At 39.8% G+C, this 22,301-nt stretch overlaps 1 protein-coding gene across 1 annotated transcript in view; it reads right to left on the minus strand.

The window, feature by feature from the left end:
- Positions 1-22,301, minus strand: part of ARHGAP42 (Rho GTPase activating protein 42) — a gene marked incomplete at its 5' end in the record, with an annotated part of 308,666 nt that overhangs the window by 228,083 nt on the left and 58,282 nt on the right. The window contains 1 exon segment of the mRNA XM_006150099.3: positions 6,069-6,164. Within this exon segment, the coding sequence (XP_006150161.1) occupies positions 6,069-6,164 (96 nt within the window).

Genomic DNA, 22,301 nt, shown 5'->3' on the forward strand with positions numbered 1-22,301 from the left:
CCCCCCCCCAGAGGGGATGGTCACTCCGCATCCCTTCTCCTCCATTCTCCTCTCGGGATTTTGGGCACGCACGCACATGCGACCGGCGTTGAGTTTTAAGCCACCAGGTCCAGGACGCAAACCGCGGTCGACTACGTGGGAGTCCAGCGACATAGCCATTACACTAACTGCTGGTTCCCCTGAAGAAAGCCTTTAAAGAAGCACTTAATGATTTAATAGTTCAGTTATTTCATTCCATTAGCTTAACCTGAAGAAAAAGTTCTTTTTTAATTAAATTTATGCTGTGTTTTTAGTACATTCCTGGGTTTATAAATATACCAGTTATTTTTAACCTGAAACACAGGTTACTCTCTGTCAAGGTGTTTCTAACGTTGTATAGGAATCCCTGTAAAATGCTCAAAGCAAATGGTTTCTCATTCTTCCCACTCTAGAGTATATTCTTATTTACCACTTGGAAAAACAAGATAGAATATTACCTTTCCATTTGGCCTAACACAGGCATCCTCAGAATGAGTGGACTTATTTAGCAAAGGATGTATACACATTTTTCTCCATTAGTGATTCCTCTTAGAAGTGAACTGAAGGAGATTTTGCAACCAATCCCTTGAAAATGTTCTTCTACTTAACATCAACAGAGCTGTGACTCTCGGCTTTTATTCACAGACCAAAGTGACTCTACATTGAATCCCTTTACCACTGTATCACACTGATGTACACCAAACTTCAGAGAAGTAAGCAATCAACCAATATTTGCACCCAAACAAAAGCACTGTTCACTCCGGAAGACACAATAAAGCTCTGTGATCTGAACTTTCACTCTTCTAAACTCACGTCCTGTAACTTCCCAGGAAAGAATTAAAACACAGAAAGCATCCCAGCCATCACTGCATACCAAACTTGTTACAGGTGTGGGCTGGCCATCCATCATTCTGTATACATAAAATTTGTACATATATTTTCACATAGAAGTTTACTTTTTAAAATGCAACATATTCTTCATGCTGGGTAACTATTAAACACTAACAAATCCTTGTTGCTATGTTTGCGTATCTGTCTTGAAAAGAGTAAACACAAAAAAAGGAAAACACTAGTTATGTTAGAATTAACTACATGATTGTTACAAGTATATTTTGATCTCAATGACCTAATTTATTGTCTCTTTTCTCTACTTAAGAGTTTGGAGATATAACCTTGGTGTAGTGTGTTGCCTGTTTGCACCACACACACTTTTTTCTAAACAGAAAATTACTGTGTCTAAAGGAAAGAAGTCCCCGCCTAAAATATTTACTAGCAAACGGACTCTCCTTCTTGGTAAATGTTTAATCTCTTCAGTGCAAAGCTCAAATTGTCTTAGACTTTCCTAAAAGCAACTCTACGCCATCACACACCGCAACTAACCAAGTTGTTTATGCACAACTGCAAGTGGACTTTCCAATGGTATCCAAGATTCATTAGAATGAATAAACTTGGTCTCCTACTAATGACCAATATTTTTACTGGCACTAGTTCAGCTGACTGAAATAATCTGCACTGTTTTTTCACTTTAGACTTCTTTTAAAACTGGGATTAAGAAATGATTTCAAATTATAAAAATTGTATATAAGAATAGAGTAACTTGCACACTCTAAATATGGATATAAATTCTGAAATGTTACACTTAGATTTACAACCTTTGATTATCCTACACTCCAAAGTATTTAATTAACCTACTAAAACAACCTGTTTCATAGGCAGATTCATACTTATATCTTTGAACTTCTAAGCTGTTTGAAGTGACCCACTATAAACAGTGTTTTCAAAGAATAGGATTTTATTTTCTATGTAGATAGCCTTTTATTTCCTCATAGTAATGCTTTAAGACTGGGCATATGATTCACGTTGAAACATTATCAATTCTCATGCATGGATATGTTCCAGGACTGATGTAGCACGTATCATGTATTTGCATTTACATACATATTACTGTGTAATTAGAATGAAATTTTGTATCTAGTCTATTTCTATAAATACATTGTTTGAGAGGAGCATCAATTATAGACAAGTTTATAATCACTCCCCCCTCTCCAAGCTTCAAGTATCCAGCATTGTTCTCTTAAGGCAAAGTCTTTAATCAGTTCAAAAAACCAAAGCAATGTAACAAGTGGGCAGGCAGAGCTGTGATGGGAAGTCAGGTTGGGTGGATTCAACAGGCCGCTTCCCACTCATACAGCATTGCTGTGAGCAGATGAAAGGAGCATGCAAAAGCTCACCTGCAGCTCATTTGTCTTCAGCTCTAGGAGGAGCAATGGCCTCTTGCTGGAAAGAGGATGGAAATGGAGGAGCTAAAATGAGACAACAGGATGCTCTCCTGCAAGGGGCCTCAGTCCTGGAAACAGCTGATCCACTCTCTGGGCCACAGGAATTCCCCACTGGGTCCCAAACAACTAATCCCATTTTGCTTCTTTCTAAGCCAGCAATGTCTCACTGGCAGAAAACAAAACAAAAAAATTACAGCAAGCACAAGCCAAGGTGGCAGGGAGTGAGGGGAGGCATTTGGGGGACCGGTGGCAGTACAGAAAGGGATGGCTGAAGAGTGGCAGATTTTTAGGCCAGACCTAGATCTACACATCTAACCAACTCCTAGAACAGCACCCATGAATCAGGTAATCATACTGATACAGTACCACCACCTTCTCACTTTTGCTCAAAATCTGGTTTTCATCTTCTTCTACTGTAGAGAAATTGAGAGCAGATTTCTTACTCATCCTGCTATTGCCCTTCCATCCAGTCCCACCACCATACTTTACACACAGAAAGAATGTCTTTAACAAGGCTCAATTACAAAACCCTTTTCTTTTTCTTTCCTTAAGAGAGGTTTTTGCTATGGGATGCAAGCACTCACCTGCGCTGCAATCCCTTTACCTTTAGTCTCCTCTCAGGGTTTTGGGCACACACATGCACCTGATGTGAGTTTTAAGCTGCCGGGTCCAGGACTCGAACTGCAGTTGACTAACAGGAATTCCCCACTGGGTCCCAAACAACTAATCCCATTTTGCTTCTTTCTAAGCCAGCAATGTCTCACTGGCAGAAAACAAAACAAAAAAATTACAGCAAGCACAAGCCAAGGTGGCAGGGAGTGAGGGGAGGCATTTGGGGGACCGGTGGCAGTACAGAAAGGGATGGCTGAAGAGTGGCAGATTTTTAGGCCAGACCTAGATCTACACATCTAACCAACTCCTAGAACAGCACCCATGAATCAGGTAATCATACTGATACAGTACCACCACCTTCTCACTTTTGCTCAAAATCTGGTTTTCATCTTCTTCTACTGTAGAGAAATTGAGAGCAGATTTCTTACTCATCCTGCTATTGCCCTTCCATCCAGTCCCACCACCATACTTTACACACAGAAAGAATGTCTTTAACAAGGCTCAATTACAAAACCCTTTTCTTTTTCTTTCCTTAAGAGAGGTTTTTGCTATGGGATGCAAGCACTCACCTGCGCTGCAATCCCTTTACCTTTAGTCTCCTCTCAGGGTTTTGGGCACACACATGCACCTGATGTGAGTTTTAAGCTGCCGGGTCCAGGACTCGAACTGCAGTTGACTATGTGGGAGTCCAGCAATGTAACCATTACGCGGCCTGCTGGTCCCATGATGAGCTTCTGTTCTAAGTCATCATATTTCACTGTTACATCATTAAATCTCAAGTCATGGTATTACTCAACACTAAGTCACAGCTGCTCTTTCTTCCCACTACATCAGAAGAATGAAGAAGCAGCTGATACTGGGGTTCCAACAAAGTAACGTAAAGAAAGCTGAAACTGTGTACCTTCCCATGCAGATTTGAAGCTAAACATTGTCAATAAGGATAATTAACCCTCATATGCCATCCATGCCAGCCATACCCATTAGTCTCAGGAATATAGTTCTCAATTCACAGGTGTAACAGGATGGAATAGCCTTAATTCCCCATGTTAGGAATGAATCTTCAAAGTTTTCTATTTCTTTACTTTCTATAATAAATTTATTTTCAACTATTCACAGTATATTTGGGGGCTCGGATAAGGATAAAAGAATGTTAGCTGATTAGAATATGGGAATATGGCTATAATTTACAATAGTTCTTCCAGAAATTATTTCTGTGTATGAATTGTGTGTAATCTATGTTTTCCTAACAAAGCATTAATATTTAAATCACATTTTCAGTACAAAGGGGTTAAGTATTTCCTGACCTAAAATTAGCAAGCTACATCCTTTGTATAAAATTGACCTTCTGATCTCCAGCCTATGATCTAATTCTCAAAACCATCAAGCTTTGGAATTTAATATTTGCCTTTATCTATAAAAATCTTTCATCTACTGATCTTTTCATACCTTCCAAATCTATCTGTGAGAACCACACATCGATGTTCATGAAGACAAAGTGCAGAGTCTAACAGACCACTCTTAAGATACCAAGTTTACCACACCTGGGGAAATTACCTAACATCTACCTAGAAGGCTGCACAGGATAGTCATTAAAAGCTAAAGTAGCATGCGTGATAATGCAGGTGATAGCACATTGATCTGCAGTGCTGGAAGCCACACGGCCAGTCTTGAGTTCAGATCTTAAGTCAGTCTGAAACACACTGGGCACAGGTGGCCAATAGATCCTGACTGACTGGAAGGCTGGAGAGATAGGGATCCCATCCTGTTATGGATGCTCATATCCTTTTCTTTCTCTCATGGATCAAAGAAAATGTAAAGTCCTGTACTTATAAAAACAAACAAAAAAGAACCTCTTTCCATAATCCTCTCTCCAAAGGAGAAAGACTAAATCATACATTTTATTAAAGAAAATACGTAAGATCACATAAGCCAACCTCTTAATTTGTTTTGTTTTTAATTTGCTACAGGGTACGTGCACTCACCAGAAAGAGAGACACAGACTGTGGGATGGTAGGTAGGTAACACTGAAATCCTTTCTCCTCTTGGTATTCTGGGCATGCATGCACAAGCATCCATCATGTTTTTTCAAGCCGCTAGGTCCAGGACTTCAACCTCACAGTTAGTCATGTATGATCTAGCAGTCCACACCACCAACTAGTCCCTAAGCTCTGCATCTTACGAGAACTGAAATCATCTGTTCAGAAATAGGAATGCTTTCCCAACGTTGGATTGCTAAATTATTGTAGCAGTTCAACTAGGGTTTCAAGTGTCCTGATTCTCAGTAATGTCTTGCATGCTGAAAGAACACTGGTTTAGGGCAGCAAGAATGAAGTATCTCCTTCATAAAAACAATGCTCAAGTTCTTAAAGAGAGAGGCAGCAAGTGGCATGGTGGCTGAGGTGCCGGACTCCCACATGGCCACCTGTGGTTTGGGTTCCAAATCAGGTGACTTGCTTTGTCAATTTCCCTTTCTCTCTTTCTCTGGCCAAAGTTAAAAAAAAAAAAAAAGTAAAATTAAATAACTAAAATAATTCTTCAAAAACCATCAGTATCAAGAAAAAAGAAAGTACCTTTCTTTTTTTTGTTTTGTTTGTTTGTTTTTTGCCATAGGGCATGTGAGAGACAGAGAAAGTGAGAAATCACCCCTCCCAGGGGATTCTCCTCCAGTCTTCTCTTGGGATTTTGGGCATGTATGCATACATGCATACCTAGCATGTTTTTCAGGCTGCTGGGTCCAGGACTCAAATCGCTGAGTTGGCCATGTTGGATCCAGTATCTTAACCACCCCACCACCTGCTAGCCCAGAAAGATCATTCTTTAATTAGTATCTGAACTATTAAATAGCATGTGCCCAATACATATTTGTTTCAATAAATTTTTTGAGGAAGGGACAAACACTTAACCATATTTTCTCTCAGAGGACTGAACCAAATTACAAAATAATTAAGTAATTTGCTTACAGAAAAAAAAGTGAGTTTCAGTTGAACAATTATTTATAATATGCTTTTCTAGAAGTCACCCTTACGGTTTCATCAGCATTGGCATATTTTAAATGTCTAACTTGTGGGTATGTGGGTCTCTTTGATTTCAATGAGATAAATATCTAATGTAGAAATTTCAAAATTATTACTTAGGATACTAAAGAACAGTAGTACTCACCAATACTAATTTCATCATCTGTTTCAGCATCACCAATACATTCGAACTGGAAATCTTGTAGTGACTGGGAAAACTTCTGTACTGCCATAGACAGATCTGCAATTAAAAGGAAAAAGATCATAATGGGAGCTACCACAGACTACTGGCATTTCCATGTGTATTATATATATTTTATTTTGCCACTGTATTGATGAGGAGCATTTTTCTTTTAAAATTTTGCAAGGCAGCATGTGCACTTGCTGCAGAGAGACAGAGAAAGAAAAAAAAGTACCATTCCCCTCTGTCCCCGGCGATGGGGAATGCACACGCCCCAATCCCTTCTCTTCCATTTCTCCTTTAGGGATTTTGGGCATGTAGGCACATATGCCCAGCATCAAGCCATCAGGTCTGAGATGCAAACCATGCAGTGGGCCATGTAGCATCCAACACTGTAATGACCATGTCAGTAGCTGGCCCAAGTGAGGAGCTTGTAAAATACCAGCTCAATCAATTTAAGCAAAATTTATAGAGCCTACTCAATAAATGTTTTAGAACCTGGATCTGCTCTACTCAAATGGGATTTGCCCCTTATAGAAGGGTTTTTGGTGCCAGATATGTAATATGTGAAAGCTAATCTACCAAGGCCTTTATTAAGAAATTCCCACTCATTCTCTGTAAATATTATTATTTTTTTAAAGGAGATATGCCATTGAAGTGATTAGTGAGGGGAAAATATCCCAACTTTTGATTAAAAAGGGTCACCAATGATATCGGCAAAGGTACAGAATGTGTTTTACCAAAAAACTACTGATTTTGATCTAGAAGGTACAAGATGACCTAAAAGTTGTTTATAAATAACTTTGTCATTTTTAGAACATTTGGGCTAAACATACTCTCCAATCTTGGCTTCAGTCTAAACAAGGCCTAGAGTCTAACTAAACAAAAGAATTCTTATTTGGGGGCAGAAAATAGAAAAGCCTAGAATAATAAGGAAAAAATCCCTGGGAGGCAACTGCCTGGGATGCAACCTAACAGAGTGATTAAGAATGCAGAATGCTGACTCTGGAGTCAGGGGCCCAGGCTGAAAGCAAACCCCACCACTTGCTTGCTATGTGACTTTGGGCAACTTAATAAAGTCCTTTGGGCTTTTGTTTCCTCATATGTAAAAAAGAAATAACAATGGCATAACCACTTCATATGATTGTACTGAGGATTCAATGAGCTATGTTTGTAAAAGGTTTATAATAGTGCCTGGAATTTAATAAGCACTGTTTAAGTTTCTTAATAAAAATAAACTTCATAGTGCAGCAAACTAAGAAACTTCAAATATCCCATCTCAGAGCAACTCAGATCATCATGTAACTGCTACAGATACCTGCACCAAACAAAAACAAAAAGAAATAAAAGAAAAAAGATTTATCTGGAATTTACATTTAACAGTATGTTTCCATTTGCTAAAACCATTATCAAAAAATTTCCAGTCACTCACTATAAATGGGCATGTATTTTTAAAAAGGGAATGTTGGGCCGGCAGGTGGCATGGTGGTTAAAGGCACTGGACTCCCACATGGCTGACTACAGTTTGAATCCTGGACCTGGCAGCTTGCTTTCTCACTTTTTCTCTTACTCTGTTCCTCTCTGGCAAGGAAGGAAGGAAAGAAAAAAGAAAGGAAATAAAGTTTAATAAAATAATTCTTAAAAAAAAAAAGGGGGGGGAATGTCATTCACATGATTATCCTCACATGGTTCAAGTCCAATTTTTAAACGCTTACACTTAATTCAAGCAATAAGAACTGACAAAGACTCTTCCGTGGACCAGACTTCAGTCAGAATCCTCTGAGCCCTCTTCTCAACTAGACCTGCACTGGGCTGGGACAGCACAGTCAAGTTTTAGCAAAGATGCTGCTAAGTCAGTTCAGAGAGAATCCCCCACCCTGGATATCTTCAAATTTCTCATCTCCTAACTTCCACGTGTAAGCCCTTGGCCTGACTTCAGCAAGAATCCCTCCACACTTGCAGTCTCCTCTCAGTCATCTTCTACGCACTAATTCCCACCAACCTTGCCTATATGTCCCCAGTTGTTCTTGTACTTGGAATTGAGCCTGGTATCATTCACCTATTGTGACAGTATTGAAACCTGTCATGCTAGTTGTGAATAAAGTCTTTACCATTTTAACAAGTGTCAATCATTTTTTCTTTGACACTTGAGGCTCTGTGCATTGACAAGACCCCAGAACTTGCAGCCACAACATTCATGAAACCCCAAACCCAAGCACCTATCAAAGTCAATGCTAAGAGTGAATAAATTTCCAGTATGTTGGTCATACTGTAGCACTGGGATGCAAGCACCCACCAACATACTCATCAAGGACAATTCTGATGACCGTTAGCCTCCAGCCTCAGAGAGTCTTTTTACATTAAAAAAAAAAAAAAACTTTAAGTTTATGTATTTACTTTTATTTATTATTTCTTAAACTTACTGTAGGATACATGCACATACCAGAGACAGAGACAGATAAGGGAGAGAAACAGAAATTTAGAAAGCAAGACACCAAGTCTCGGGCTCGAGCTGGAGTTGACCATGTGCAAGTTGGGTATCTTAACCACCACACCACCTGCTGGCTGTTTTTTTTTTTTTTTCCCCTTTTAAGCATACATTGAAGAAAAAAAATTTAAACCAGTTAAAAAAAAAAAAAAAAAGTCATGTTCTAGAAATCAGTTGCTACTGGCAGATAACAGCTCTTCCCTCAAGGGAGGTAAAACTCTCTACTGCACAGTCCACTGGAAAGGCACTTTCAATTCAAGAGAGGGGTACTGTATTAGGCTTTCAGGAAGAAGGATGAAGAGAACCTCCTGAGTAAATTATTAGTCAATGAGAAAAACAAGGGCCTTGTCAGAACTAGACTTCACCAATTAGCTGGGAGGCCTTGGACAATCACTCATCCTTCCTGAGACTCATTTTTCTTATCTATACAACAGAGAATTAATACTTATCTCACAGGGCACGAAGATTAAATGAGGTACGTGCCTGGTACATACTTGCCAACTCAATAAATGGCATTGGCTATCATCACTCAGGCTAGCTCATAAAGGTGAGGAGGCTGACTGGCCTTCCAGGGAGAAGAGTGCCACTGGAAGTGTTCATTTATCTGACAGTGCACAGCTCTGGCTAAGGGCAGAGAAATCATAATATCTGTATAAAATAATGCTATGAAAAGACACAGAGAAAACTGACTCCTAGGAAATTTTAGGCCATGCTGTATATGGGTAATCCCCCAGAGACTCAGGAATATCATTCCACTTAATATTCCCCCTGCCTTTATTTTTTTTTCCCAATTTGCTATAGGGTACAAGCACTCACTGTAGAAAAACAGTGAGAGAGAAAGTGAGAGGAGAAAGTGCTTTCTTGGGGGGACAGCCACACCACAAGACCCTCTCCTGTACCCTTCTCTTGGGACTCTGGGCAGAGACCCACACACACCTTGCATATCCCTTAAGCTTCCAGGTCCAGGCTCAAACTGCACAGTCAGCCACATGGGATCCAGCTATCCCAAATAACACACCACTGGAGGGCCCAATATCCCTTATTTTTATAATATAAAGGACTTCTATTCTACTGAGCTTGAAGCTGCAGGTATAACTCTGACAGCAAAGTTTAGGGGTATATTAAGATGCTGAGAAACCCTGCGATGAATATACTTCCTTGTCTCCCTTGCTCACTTTAATCAAGTGTTCTTCTGAGCTTCCCTCAAACCCAGTTGATCTGCTTGGAAGCTCTGTCCTAGGCTGATGCAGACTCCAATTTCTTTCCAGAATGTTCTTACTTCTCATGGCTTTGCACCTTGACTGAGAAATGTTCTGCTTGCTCCTTTCACACAGACCACTGTGACCATCCTACAGTAACTCTCAATCCCCAAGGACACTGAGGCCCACTTTCACGCTTCCCGGTCTACACAGCCAAGTAACTGAGGATGAGCTCTGCAAGCAGATTACTAGGTTAGAATTCTGCTTCTACTAAACCCTAACCTCTCTGTACCTGAGCACCTCATCTGTTAGGTGGAACAGAACCCACCTGCCAGGGTTATTGTGAGCAGTCGTACCCAATTACTTAATATAGGTAAAGCACTTAAAAGTACTCTCTGACACATAATTCAGTCAAAACATGCTGATTATCTCCATATTGAACATACCAGAGAAAAGGTAAGATTTCCCTCATGAAGCTAGCAATGAGGGGACCAGCAGTTAGTGTAATGGCTATGTCGCTGGACTCCCATGTAGTCAACTGTGGTTCGAGTCCCGGACCCAGTGGCTTAAGCTCATGCTGGGTGAGTGTGCATAAGTGCCCAAGATCCCTAGAGGAGAAGGGATTTCGGTGAGGCCAAACTCCCTGCGGGGTGACTTCTCACTTTCTATCTCTCTGTCTGTGTCTTTCTGGCGAGTGCACACACCCTATAGCAAAAACCGCTAAAAAAAAAAAAGAAGAAAGAAAGAAAGATAGCAATCTTTCTTTAGATAATCTTGGAAAATGCCCAAGAAAACAATCTATTGATAGCAGTTTCAAATGTTCTCTTGGTACATTACAAAGCAATCAAGTCATGAAAGTATTATTATTCAGTACTTCTGTCTAAAAAATGGGTATCTAGGGTACCAGCAGTTAGCGTAATGGCTATGTCGCTGGACTCCCACGTAGTCGACCGCGGTTCGTGTCCTGGACACGGTGGCTTACGACCCACGCCGGGCGCGTGTGCGTGCGTGCCCAAGATCCTGAGAGGAGAATGGAGGAGAAGGGATTGCAGCGTGACCATCCCCCCAGGGGGTGATTTCTCACTTTCTGTCTCTATGTCTCTCTCTGTCTGTCTGGCGAGCGCACGCGCCCTACAGTGAAAATCTCTCAAAAAAAAAAAAAAAAATGGGTATCTATTTCACTGTGGAATCAAAAATGCATGAATGTTCCCTTCCCAGTCCTTGTGGAAGCATACTGAGAAGGTGGATTAGACGAGAAAATAGGTTTCTAAACAACTTCAGATGATAATTCAAAGAATAATGGGAAAGTTTGAAAATACGCCAAATTTTCAACTTCAAGTATGTTCTGATTTCTGGGTATTTCATCTGTTTACTCTCATTTTCCCAATGAGAAAGTAACGATGAGGTCAAAAGCAACAAGAAAAAGAACTTACAATATTTTCTGGCCGTAGTATTGACCAATCTTTAAAATGAGGAATCCAGCTCACGCTTTTAATCTTGGCTCTTTACTAAGTATGCAATTCTGAACTGGACAAGCCAACATCTGATGTAAAATCACATGAAATACTCTATTCCCTTTCTAAAGTTTCTAAACCAGGATGAGGTGCACATAACAAAAGTTCTGCTCCTAAAACTTTTTAAAGTTGGTTTGCATCATAATAAACAGATCTTGATTTTAAAACCAAATTAATTTATTGTTGAAATTGAAAGTAGCACACTGAATTAACAGTAGAGTCATTTTTTTTTCTCTCAAATATAAAAAGATCAGTTGTATTAACAATGCCAAGCAGGGGATCTAGTGGGTGGTTGGAAAAGTTGTGACGTATTTTTCCTCTGTTTTTCTATGTTAAAATACATCATGACTTTTCCGACCACCCAATCGTTTGCACAAGGTTGTCTTTTTCTCCCTGTAGCTATCCAAATATTAGAGTCTAAAAACTAATTAAAAAAAAAAAAAGACACCAGTTGGAGACACCACAGTCACATATTAAAATGAAAGTACAGAACTAACATTCATTTACTGGTGAGCGAGTAAACCTGAAGATGATACAGCACCACACACCCCACGTCCTCCTCATCACCCTCCTCATCTGCCCAACCTGCCAGTTAAGCACAGAGTATCTTCACATATAATCACATTGTAACTTAGAAGGAATTACACTGGGCTTTCATTAGTCGAAAATGTTTTTATATTACAGAGTTAACCTTAGCACCCATGATTAGCTGATGCTAATGAAACAGTAAAACTTCATTTCATTAAAGAAATACAAAACACCTAATAAATATTTAATTATAACTTTTCTAGCACACAGACTCAAGAGCTGAGGGCTACCTGTTATTTTAGGAGTGTTAATAGAATTACTTTTACTTTGTTAGCTATGGAAGTGAGTTATATTTGTATCAGAACAAGTACAACCAGTCGGTCCATTGGTAGAAAGCAGTTCTTCCTGAAGTCCAGTTTCTCTGGGATTAGCTTTAAGGAAGCAATATGCCTCACAGAATCAATGCCAGGCACACACGTAGCAGTGACCTTCACAATACCACATGGAAAGCAGACGGTACACATCAAGGAATACAAAGACAAGAACATGGAATAGCCTTCCCTCCAAAGGGAAGGGGATATCAGGATTGTATCCTAATGCAGCAGGAGTATGAGACACGTAACTTTTTTTTCTTAAGAGATCTGTGCTATAGGGCACATGTGCTCGCCAGAGAAAACAGAGACATAGAAAGCAAGAAATCACCCCCCCCCCCCGGGGGGGAATGGCCACCCCGCAATTCCTTCTTCTCCATTCTCCTCTCGGGACTTTGGGCACACACGAACATGTGCTCAGTGAGCTTTAAGCTGCTGGGTCCGGGAATCGAACCACAGTCGACTACATGGAAGTCCTGCTACATAACCATTATGCCATTTGCTGGTCCCAAGACGTGTAATTTAATTATATCAAAAATCAAATTCTGGGGAACCAGCAGTTAGCGTAATGGCTATGTCGCTGGACTCCCACATAGTCGACCGCAGTTTGCGTCTCGAACCCGGTGACTTAAAGCTCACGCCGGGCGCGTGTGCGTGCGTGCCCAAGATCCCGAGAGGAGAATGGAGGAGAAGGGATTGCGGCGTAACCATCCCCCCTGGGGGGTGATTTCTCGCTTTCTGTCTCTATGTCTCTGTCTGTCTGGCGAGCGCACGCACCCTATAGCGAAAACCTCAGTAATGTCTGTTTTCCCAAGCATTTAAAATATAAATTAACCAATTATAACTCACAATAGCCACAAGAACATATTTATCATTCCCATTTTATAGATAAAGAAACTGAGTCACAGGAGGGTTAAGTGACTTCCCCAGGTCACATAAGCTAGTAAGTAGAAGAGCCAAGGTTTTAACCCAGGGAACCATCTTCTACAATCCCCATTCAGCACACTGCCACACTTCACTCCACTAGACCTTGAAGAGGGGCAAATAGGAGGAGCCAGCAGTTCTGCTTGAGTGCCTGGAGAAAGACTTCTTAGAGGAATTCTAAGAACAGGCATTTGAAAAATGTAACAGTGTACCAGCAAGGATAAATTAACCACATGTCCAGAATCTTCCAAAGGGCAGCTTCTACTTACATACCACACCAGATTTATCAAGACTCACAGCAAGCAAAGGTATTTACCACTATTTGAAACCAACTAACCACCTGCTCTCTTGAACCTATGTCTTCATTATTAGTCTACCTAGCTGGAACAGGCTCTTCCTCCAAAAACAGTCCCTTCAAGATCTCTCACAAGCTTCCACTTTTTCTGTAACACCCTTCCAACTTAACATCATGTTCTCCTTTATGCTGCCCACTCTATATTGTGACTCCTTAGCGATGCTTTCTGTTCTACCTTGTATATTACGTTACCTTATATTAGGTTGTTGGGCAAGTCATGACATATTTTTCTACATTTTTCTATGCAAAAATGTGTCAAGCCTTTCCTGACAACCCCATAGTCCTATGTTAACCTATTTTACCCATCTTACTTTAGGTACTGTATAAAGGTAGGAAGGAAACTTTACTGTGTAGGAATACTACACAAGTATCCAGCATATGTTGTGAACCAAAGTTCAATTGTTGAAACTATCAACTGGGTCAGCCCCATAGCCTCGTGGTTAAAGGAGCCAAAATCCCACATGGTCAGCTGTGGCTCAAATCCCAACTTCAGTGGCTCGAAAAACACAATGGGCCCACATGTATGCTTGCCTAAAATCTTGATAAAATGCAGAAAAGAAGGTGAAGGGATTCCTTTGCCTGCTATATAAATTATAAGATTGCAAGATTCCTTGGATTAGACTATAGGAGGGAGAGCTATCTTTGTTTAGAAAGGAATACTCTAGCAGCAAATGTATATAAAATGGCCATCATGAAACACTGTGCTCATAGTCGATGGGAACACACACTACTTCCTTTTCTTTCTAGTGCTGTAAAATGACTGGTTAACTTTCTAGGTTTTACAGTTCTTGGAGGTAGGTATATGTTCTTCATTTGCTTGTGCTAGTGCCTAATAAGAAGTAGAGACATAAGAGAAAAAGACAGAAATGTAAACCAACTATCAAAGTGTTCATAACATTAAAAATACAGTATAAGTGACTAAAAGCTGGTGTTTCTGAGAAAGTACACAAGTATAACCTCAAGGCCTAACTTAAAAATAAAAACACATTATACAGCAGAATATGTCAATGAATCCCCAAATCAGTTTTCATTTTCAATAACCAACCACAGTTGTGCTTTGTAGGGTTCTCTCAGGAAACTGCAAGTCCCAGACTGTTAGAGAAAAATCTGTAGAAAACAACACAGGGTTTGGCAACATAAAACAAACACAATGAGAACTTGTCAGCAAACATTTCTATGGTGCTTATTCGAACAAAGCTTTAAAAAGCAAATTTTGTTGTTTTCTAGAAAAATCATGGTTGTCTGATATTAAAAATTAAAGTCTTCATCAGCACGACCCAAGACAAAGTTTGGTATACAATAGGCAAAGGCATTTATTTTCCATGATGAATGAAAGTCTTACATGACGAAGCTGCAAGGGTCCAGACTCAAGCCTTCTTTAATGTCATAGACTAAGTGTGCTCAAGAGTCAAACACGGACACCAATCCAGGGACTGCCACTTACTGCAATGTTGCAGGGCAGGCACTTTCTGAAGATTCACTTTCTGAATCTCAGGTTTCTCAAAGACCCTAATCCTGTGCAAGATATCATGAATATTACATGAAATTCACTTAGCAGTGTCTGGTACAGAACAGAAACTTAAAATAGAGCCTTGACAAATGTTCACAACTAAACCACTATTTATTACAAGGGCAAATACAGAATATGAAATATTTTCATGCTAAACATAACATATGTAATCTGTGTTATTAAATTACTATCTTCAGGAGAGCTTCAGTGAAAATAAATAAAAGTCCTGGTCTCTAATAAAGACCAGTTTGTAATCCCATAAATGACATGTGCCTGGCAAGCAGTTCTAGAAGATTCCAGCCTAAAAATAACAAATAGGAACCAACACTTGGCCAGATTTTATCCAGTTTCTACAAAGCTACAAATTCCATAAAAATTAAAAATGAAAAACCACAAAGACTTCACTATTGCTACAATCGATGTTAAAAATAGAAAGTTCAAAGGATGAAATAAACCACCCATCTTACTACCCTGAGGAAAAAACTTGAAAAATGAGGGTTAAGGAACAGCAAGTGGCAGCCTGTAGTTTCTCTGGATTCTCTTCCTGTCACAGTAACCATTTTTCTTTTGCCTTCCTTGATTCACACTTCTCTTATTTAGACTCGACTTTAGAAAGGTTTGTCTGTAGCCACCTAGTTTCACCTAAATAGATGTTCTCTTCATGAAGTACTGGGTTTGTCAGGAAAGTCATGACACATTTTTGCATAGAAAAATGTTTAAAAAAAAAAAGTCATGACTTTCCTGACAACCTAGTAATAGGATTGGTATAGCTACACATGCATATAATTCCTACGAGGTGATTAATTTTAGATGCTAAAACCCCAAGCAAAGTTTTCCAAAACAGTCCCCAGTCTTTGTTTTAAGTACAAAATGCTGAGTTATTGAACACGGAGGTATTTATACTTTTCCTGAGCTTCCCAGAAATAGGGATGTTCAGGCTTCTTAGTCTACCTACCTGTACCACGACCTCTTCACCAGTCCCATCACTGATTTCCCAGTGGTTGCCAAACATCGCAAATTTCCTCTCTTAACAGATCAGCAATGGAAAGCCTCAGTTTTCTAGCTGCAGCTACAGCCCATTTTTCTTTTGGTTACCTAAAGCATCTCATGCATTCAAGATGATGACTTCAGAAGGCCATTTGGTGCTACCTTATCTTTCGTGTCATGTATCACCCTATGGGCAACTCCTACAACGTACTTCCTTTTTCTATTCCCACCCTGCTAGGTATCATATGCCAAATATATTTGTGGCTAAATAATAATTTGACCACTGCAGTATCCCTGAAAGCATATGACCAGTTGTTAGTTACTAGGCTATTTAAGCATATCATCTGTCTTCTGTATTTTCTAACCCAACCTTTTTCTCAAACTACTTTTTACACAGTCAAAATTCCAGCCAATAAAGCAAATCTAAATTTAACTCTCTCAATGTCCACAGTCGTTATCCATGTTGGAAACAGCCCTGTGATTCTATTATGACCTCCAAATCCCTTCAAATAGAGAGGTACTCACAGCTCCACAACTGTGAAGTGGCATCCTACGACGATAGTATTATCAGCAAGAACCGTGATCTGGTTGACAAGAGAAAATGGCTACATTTGAGGATGAAGCAAGCGGTTTCTTTTAGTCTTTTTTCTTTTTTTTTTTTTGGAGAGGTTTTCACGATAGGGCACGTGAGCTCGCCAGACAGACAGAGAGAGACAGAGAGACAGAAAGCGAGAAATCACTCCCCAGGGGGGATGGTCACACCGCAATCCCTTCTCCTCCATTCTCCTCTCGGGATCTTGGGCAGGCACGCACATGCGCCCGGCATGAGTTTTAAGCCACTGGGTCCGGGACGCAAACCGCAGTTGACTACATGGGAGTCCAGCGACATAGCCATTACGCCAACTGCTGGTTCCCTAGTCTTTTTTTTTTTTTTAAGAGAGTTTTTTTGTTTTTTGTTTTTTGTTTTTTTGCTATATGGCATGTGCACTCACTGGAGAGACAGGGAGAGGCAGAGAGACAGAAAGCAAGAAATCATGGGGGAGGGGAGTGGCCACACTGCAATCCCTTCCCCTCCAGTCTCTTCTTGGGATTTTGGGCATGCATGCGCGTGTGTGCACACACAAGCACACACACACACGCACACACACACACACACACACACACACAGCCTGAGTTTCAAGCTACTGGGCCTCAGTTTCAAGCTACCACGTCTGAGACTCAACCACAGTCGACCACGTGGGAGCCCTGCAATTAAACCATCATGCCATCTTCTGGTCCCTTCTTTTAGTCTTTTAAAGCACTTTAAGACCTATCTCTCTCTAGATTAAGTAATCCTAGAGCTATCCTGAGCAATTCCATCAGGGCACTGTATCTGCTGATTTACAGAGACAAAATACTATGTGTGCCTTACAGTACACAGCAGGGGTTCAGAAAACTTTCGATACTCAGAGCATCTTCCTGGTGCTAGAATTTTCACTTGAAAATCAGAATGAAGACAAGTAATTTTGCACTGTTTTGCATCTTCTTAAATGCACTGATTGCAGGTAAAGCAGAATTCACAGGAATTTCACTTCTACCTGACATTTCTATTGAGGCGGCCCACTGGGTTTTGTCTCCAGCTTATGAGGATACATTTGCCCTCCTGTGATATTAACTGTACTTATAAAAGTTTGAGAAGTATCACACTACTCTAACATACCTCCTTTGAAATTCCATCAAAATAGCCTAGATAAATTTGTATGCTATTACACTTACTTGAGACTAAGTTCATAAAACCTCACCTCAAGAAAGAACCTCTCCAACCTTTACTGCACGTAGCATAGCACCTTAAAAGAAAGACACCAGCAGGGCCAGCAGGTGGTGTTGTGGTTAAGGGACTAAACACCCACATGGTCAACTGGGGTTCAAGTCCCAGACCTGGTGACTTAATACTCACGCCAGGTGTATGGGCATGCATGCCCAAAATCACAAGAGGAAAATGGAGGAGAAAGGATTGCAGCATAGCCATCCCCCCCTGGGGGGTTATTTTCGCACTTTGTCTCTGTCTCTTGAACAAGCGCATGTACTCTATAGCAAAAATCTCTCTAAATACATACATATATAAATAAATAAAACATTGTCAATAAATAGAACAGAATGTAAGAATTCAGAGCATGTAGGAAAAGGTAAACTAAGGCTTTCCCAGGACAAGAGCAATTAGAAGGAGCAGGTGAATAGACACAGACGTGCCCCTAGCTTTATATAAAGGGTGCTATGAGGGGCACAGGCAAGTCAGCAAACACACACACTTAATGTCCTCGACATAAAACCAAGTACATGAGACCTGAGGAGCCAGAGGAAATGACTACAAATGTCTTTTTTTAATTATTACTATTTTTTAATCTCTGTCCTGCTCACTGGACAAAAAGACAGAAGGGAAAGTGAGAAAGCATCCCTATGGGGAATGGTCATGTCACAACCCCTTCTCCTCCATTTCTCTATCCTTTCAGGATTTGGGGCACACATATATAGGTGTCCAGCTTGTTTCTCAAGCCACCAAGTCTAGGATTCTAAACCATGCAGATGCCCATGCAAGATCCAGCCACCTCCACCTCTATCACCATACCACTGCCTGCCTGTCCCTAGAAGTTTCTTTCACTGAAGATCTTTCAGCAAACTGTACAAAGAAAGGCAGTGGGATCTGAGAAAGGCACCCACTTCTCTTACCAGCTAACCTAAAATCTTCGCATAGCCTCAGGAGAAATTCACTCTAAAAGAGATTCTGGTGGTCACACCATGGTTAGTAGAATAAGCATGCAGGAAAAAAAAAATTAAGTTTCACAAACATAAATCACTAGAGAAAAACTAGTGTGGATTTCTGTTTTCTTGCCTCACCCTGTAACAGGAATAGGTCGCATTTCTTAAAACAAACAAAACAATGATAAGAGTGACAATTTTGATGTCAGGTTACTAGTTAAACTCTCAGCTTTTGCTTTGTGGATGAGTTCCATGAGTTCTTCAATTTCCAATTGACATAGCTATACAATAGGGACATTAACATACCTATACAGGACTATTTGGATGACAAACTCTACAGCAAAAACAAACAAAAAGAAACAGAAAAGTGAAGTGAGGTGGTAAAAATGGAGTGTAGTTTAAGGGTTTAAGTTTAAATTGCTACCCATACTGTGACAGAATATTTGGGTTTTTCACTACTGTATGTTTATTGAATTTTTCTTTGGCCAACTGAAAGTGTATAAAGTCATGTAATATCGCTCTGTAAGAACAATACGGTTATGCAAAAGCTTTTTCACACAGCAACATGTCCTGTGTTCTCTTAGAGACTGGAAAGGTTTTCTAATGAATGGTAGCTGAAAGGAGAACACATAAGTCGCTGACTTGGACAAGATGTGGAAGTATGCTGGCATCATGCCTCACTCTTCCAGAAAGAAACAAGAAAGGACACTGTGAAAGAGGCTACAGCCTGGGCTGCCGGGGAAGGGAAGGCACAAAGATCATTATTCTCATTGACACAGTGTTTTTTGTGAGTTGTTTTCAATCAGCTTGTTATCCCACATGTTTACAGACTTCATTTTTCTGACATCCCATTTTGAAACACAAAAGCAATTTTTGAGACTATTTCAGGAAGGAAAATATATTTGAAATAGCAGATTTCATTATGCACGCTTAGAACCAACCCCCTGTCCCATTTTTAAGATATCACAGTACAGATAATGGGTTTGGTGGGGTATACGATTTTATTACTTTTCTAATTTCAGTTCTACAATAACTGTCCTGTGTCTAATAAACTGAGTTATTACACTCATCTTGCCACTTTAAATAAGTATGAAGAGATTTTTTAAATCACATTTATACTTTGTATTTCACTGGTTCCCCCTACGGAAACAAGCTGTATATATAATTATCTTCATTTAATTAATATAAATAGGGAAACTAATGTCCAAGGATAAATGACTCATCTAATCAATAGAATCAGGAGTGGAATCACATTCTTCTATGTCTAGGTCAACCATCTCCCTATACCACCTTGAACAACTTTTCCATAATCCTTTTAAACCTACAGTTCTATCAATACTGGGCAAATCTCAGTAATATTAGTAAACTAAAAGTTCATTGTTGGGGCCAGGAGTTGGCATAGCAGTTAAGGTTCTGGACTCCCACATGGCCAACCATGGTTTGAGTGCTAGACCTGGGGGCTTCTTTGCGCACATGTGCTTCCCCCCCTTCCTCCCTTTCTCCACATTTCTCTCTCTGTCTTTCTCCAGTCAAACTGAAGAATAATTATAAATAAAATCAATATTTACTTTTAAAGGTCAAGAATAAGTTGCCATCATATCATTGTCAATTTTTCCTTTCCTTATTACCATTTCTCACATTAAAAAAAAAATGCCCTCACATTTTTAAATCTTAGTATTAGGTGTTCAGGAAAGTCATGATGCAGTATTTGCATAGAAAAACAGAAAATACATCATGACGTTCCTGATGACCCAATATATCCCCATTATATAACTATTTTAAGTTCTGATGTACTTGGTATTTACATGGAATGATTATTACACAAATACATAAATGGCTTTGAAGACACATATGCTTAAAGTAATATTTATTATTATTATTATGAGGCTGATGAATTATAAAGACCAAAAGCATAAATATGAATCTTAATATTTTACTTTAAAACTAATCACAAACTCAAATTCATTCACCTAAAATGTCATGCTGTTTATTTGACCTGCTAACATACATGCACTTAGATGATCTGTATATAGCTTGCAACTGCCTGCTATGACTGACTGGGGAAGACCTATTTAGCAACGAGAACTGACACATTCCAACTGTGTCAGCTTGTGCAACTGTATCGAGCTTTAGAGCTTCCCACACTCTGGAAGGCATATTACCTCTAATTGTTGCATTGCTACAAATAAAAGAGATTCTTCCTACAAACCATACACATAATTTAATGCCAGGCTTTGAGTCAGCACAGTCAGCTGATGATTATTCAATTCAACAACTTCAATATACATGTGGTTTTCAGCTCTTCTTACCTGGTATTTTGGCTTACTTCAAAGCTTCTTAGCCTCAATTCTTCAACTATTAAAAATTCTAGGCGCTGTGATATTTATTTACCATATCTTAAATTCTAAAATGCTAAATTGAAAGATAGATTTTAGAGACAAAATCTGAAAACTGTGCTTGTATCTTTTTATCTTCTACTTTAATCAGTTATATTGAACAAGGCATTAGACTGATCATCTGACTCTGTCAATTAAGAAAAGCATTATCGCTAACCTCAAAGAGTTAATAACCTAAAAAAGCAAAGAGCACTCACTGCACTGCCTTCAACTGCCTCTTGCTACCATCAAATGCTACAAAACCCTAACAGCTTGAGAGGCCTGCACTGGAAATCATTATCTGTGAACCCTAATTGGTAGGAGAATAGGAAATGAAAAACCATTTCTTGGGCCAGCCAAAGGTGCAAAGGTGTGGTGATTAAGATGACTGGAACCCACATGTCTGCCTGTAAAGTCCCAGACCCAGAGGCTTGAGAAATACTGAGCACATGTGTGTACATGCCCAAAATCCTGGAAGGAGGGAGAAATGGAGAAAGGATTGTGGCATGACATGTACCAAGGGGGTGTGTGTTGAGGGGGCAGTATTTTCTCAACTTCCTTCTCTTGGTCTCTTTTTTTCTCTCTCACCCTTTCTCACTCTCTGTCCCTCTGTCCATCTCCCTGGGTCTGTCTCTATCTCTCCAGCAAATGCATGTGCCCTATGGCAAATTTAAAGAGAAAGAGAAAAAAGAAAAAAATCATTCTATCTTAGTTTCTCGTTCTTTGGGCATATCGGAGGACCTAACTTTCAACCCACCCACTCCCTTGGGTTTGGTTTTGGCAAAGGCCCGAAGTCTAGAACAAAACAATGAGCTGACGGTGGTTACCAGGAGCTGTTTGTTTATGTAAGCCACCTGAGAACCCTAGACATGCTTAAACAGTGGAATTGTGGGCAATACTTTAGCTAGGGCTCTCCAGATAATGAAAAAGATAGGTATTTTCAGGATGAAAGCTATTAGAAGAGATACACAACTGAGAAACAGATTATGTAACTCATTATGTTTTTCCCACATGCTCTCTGACCATAATAATTTTTTTAAGCTTTTTTTTTTTTTTTCTTGCCTAGGGTGTGTGCACTCACTGGAGAGAGAAACAGACAGACACAGTGAGAGGGAAAGTTAAAAAACAAAACAAAACAAAAAAAACAAAGAAAAACCTCCAGGGATTATTGCCACACCATAGTCCCTTCTCGTCCATTCTCCTCTAGGAG

The sequence above is a fragment of the Tupaia chinensis genome, unplaced genomic scaffold, assembly GCF_000334495.1.
Source record: "Tupaia chinensis unplaced genomic scaffold, TupChi_1.0 Scaffold000276_2, whole genome shotgun sequence".
Lineage (NCBI taxonomy): Eukaryota > Metazoa > Chordata > Mammalia > Scandentia > Tupaiidae > Tupaia > Tupaia belangeri.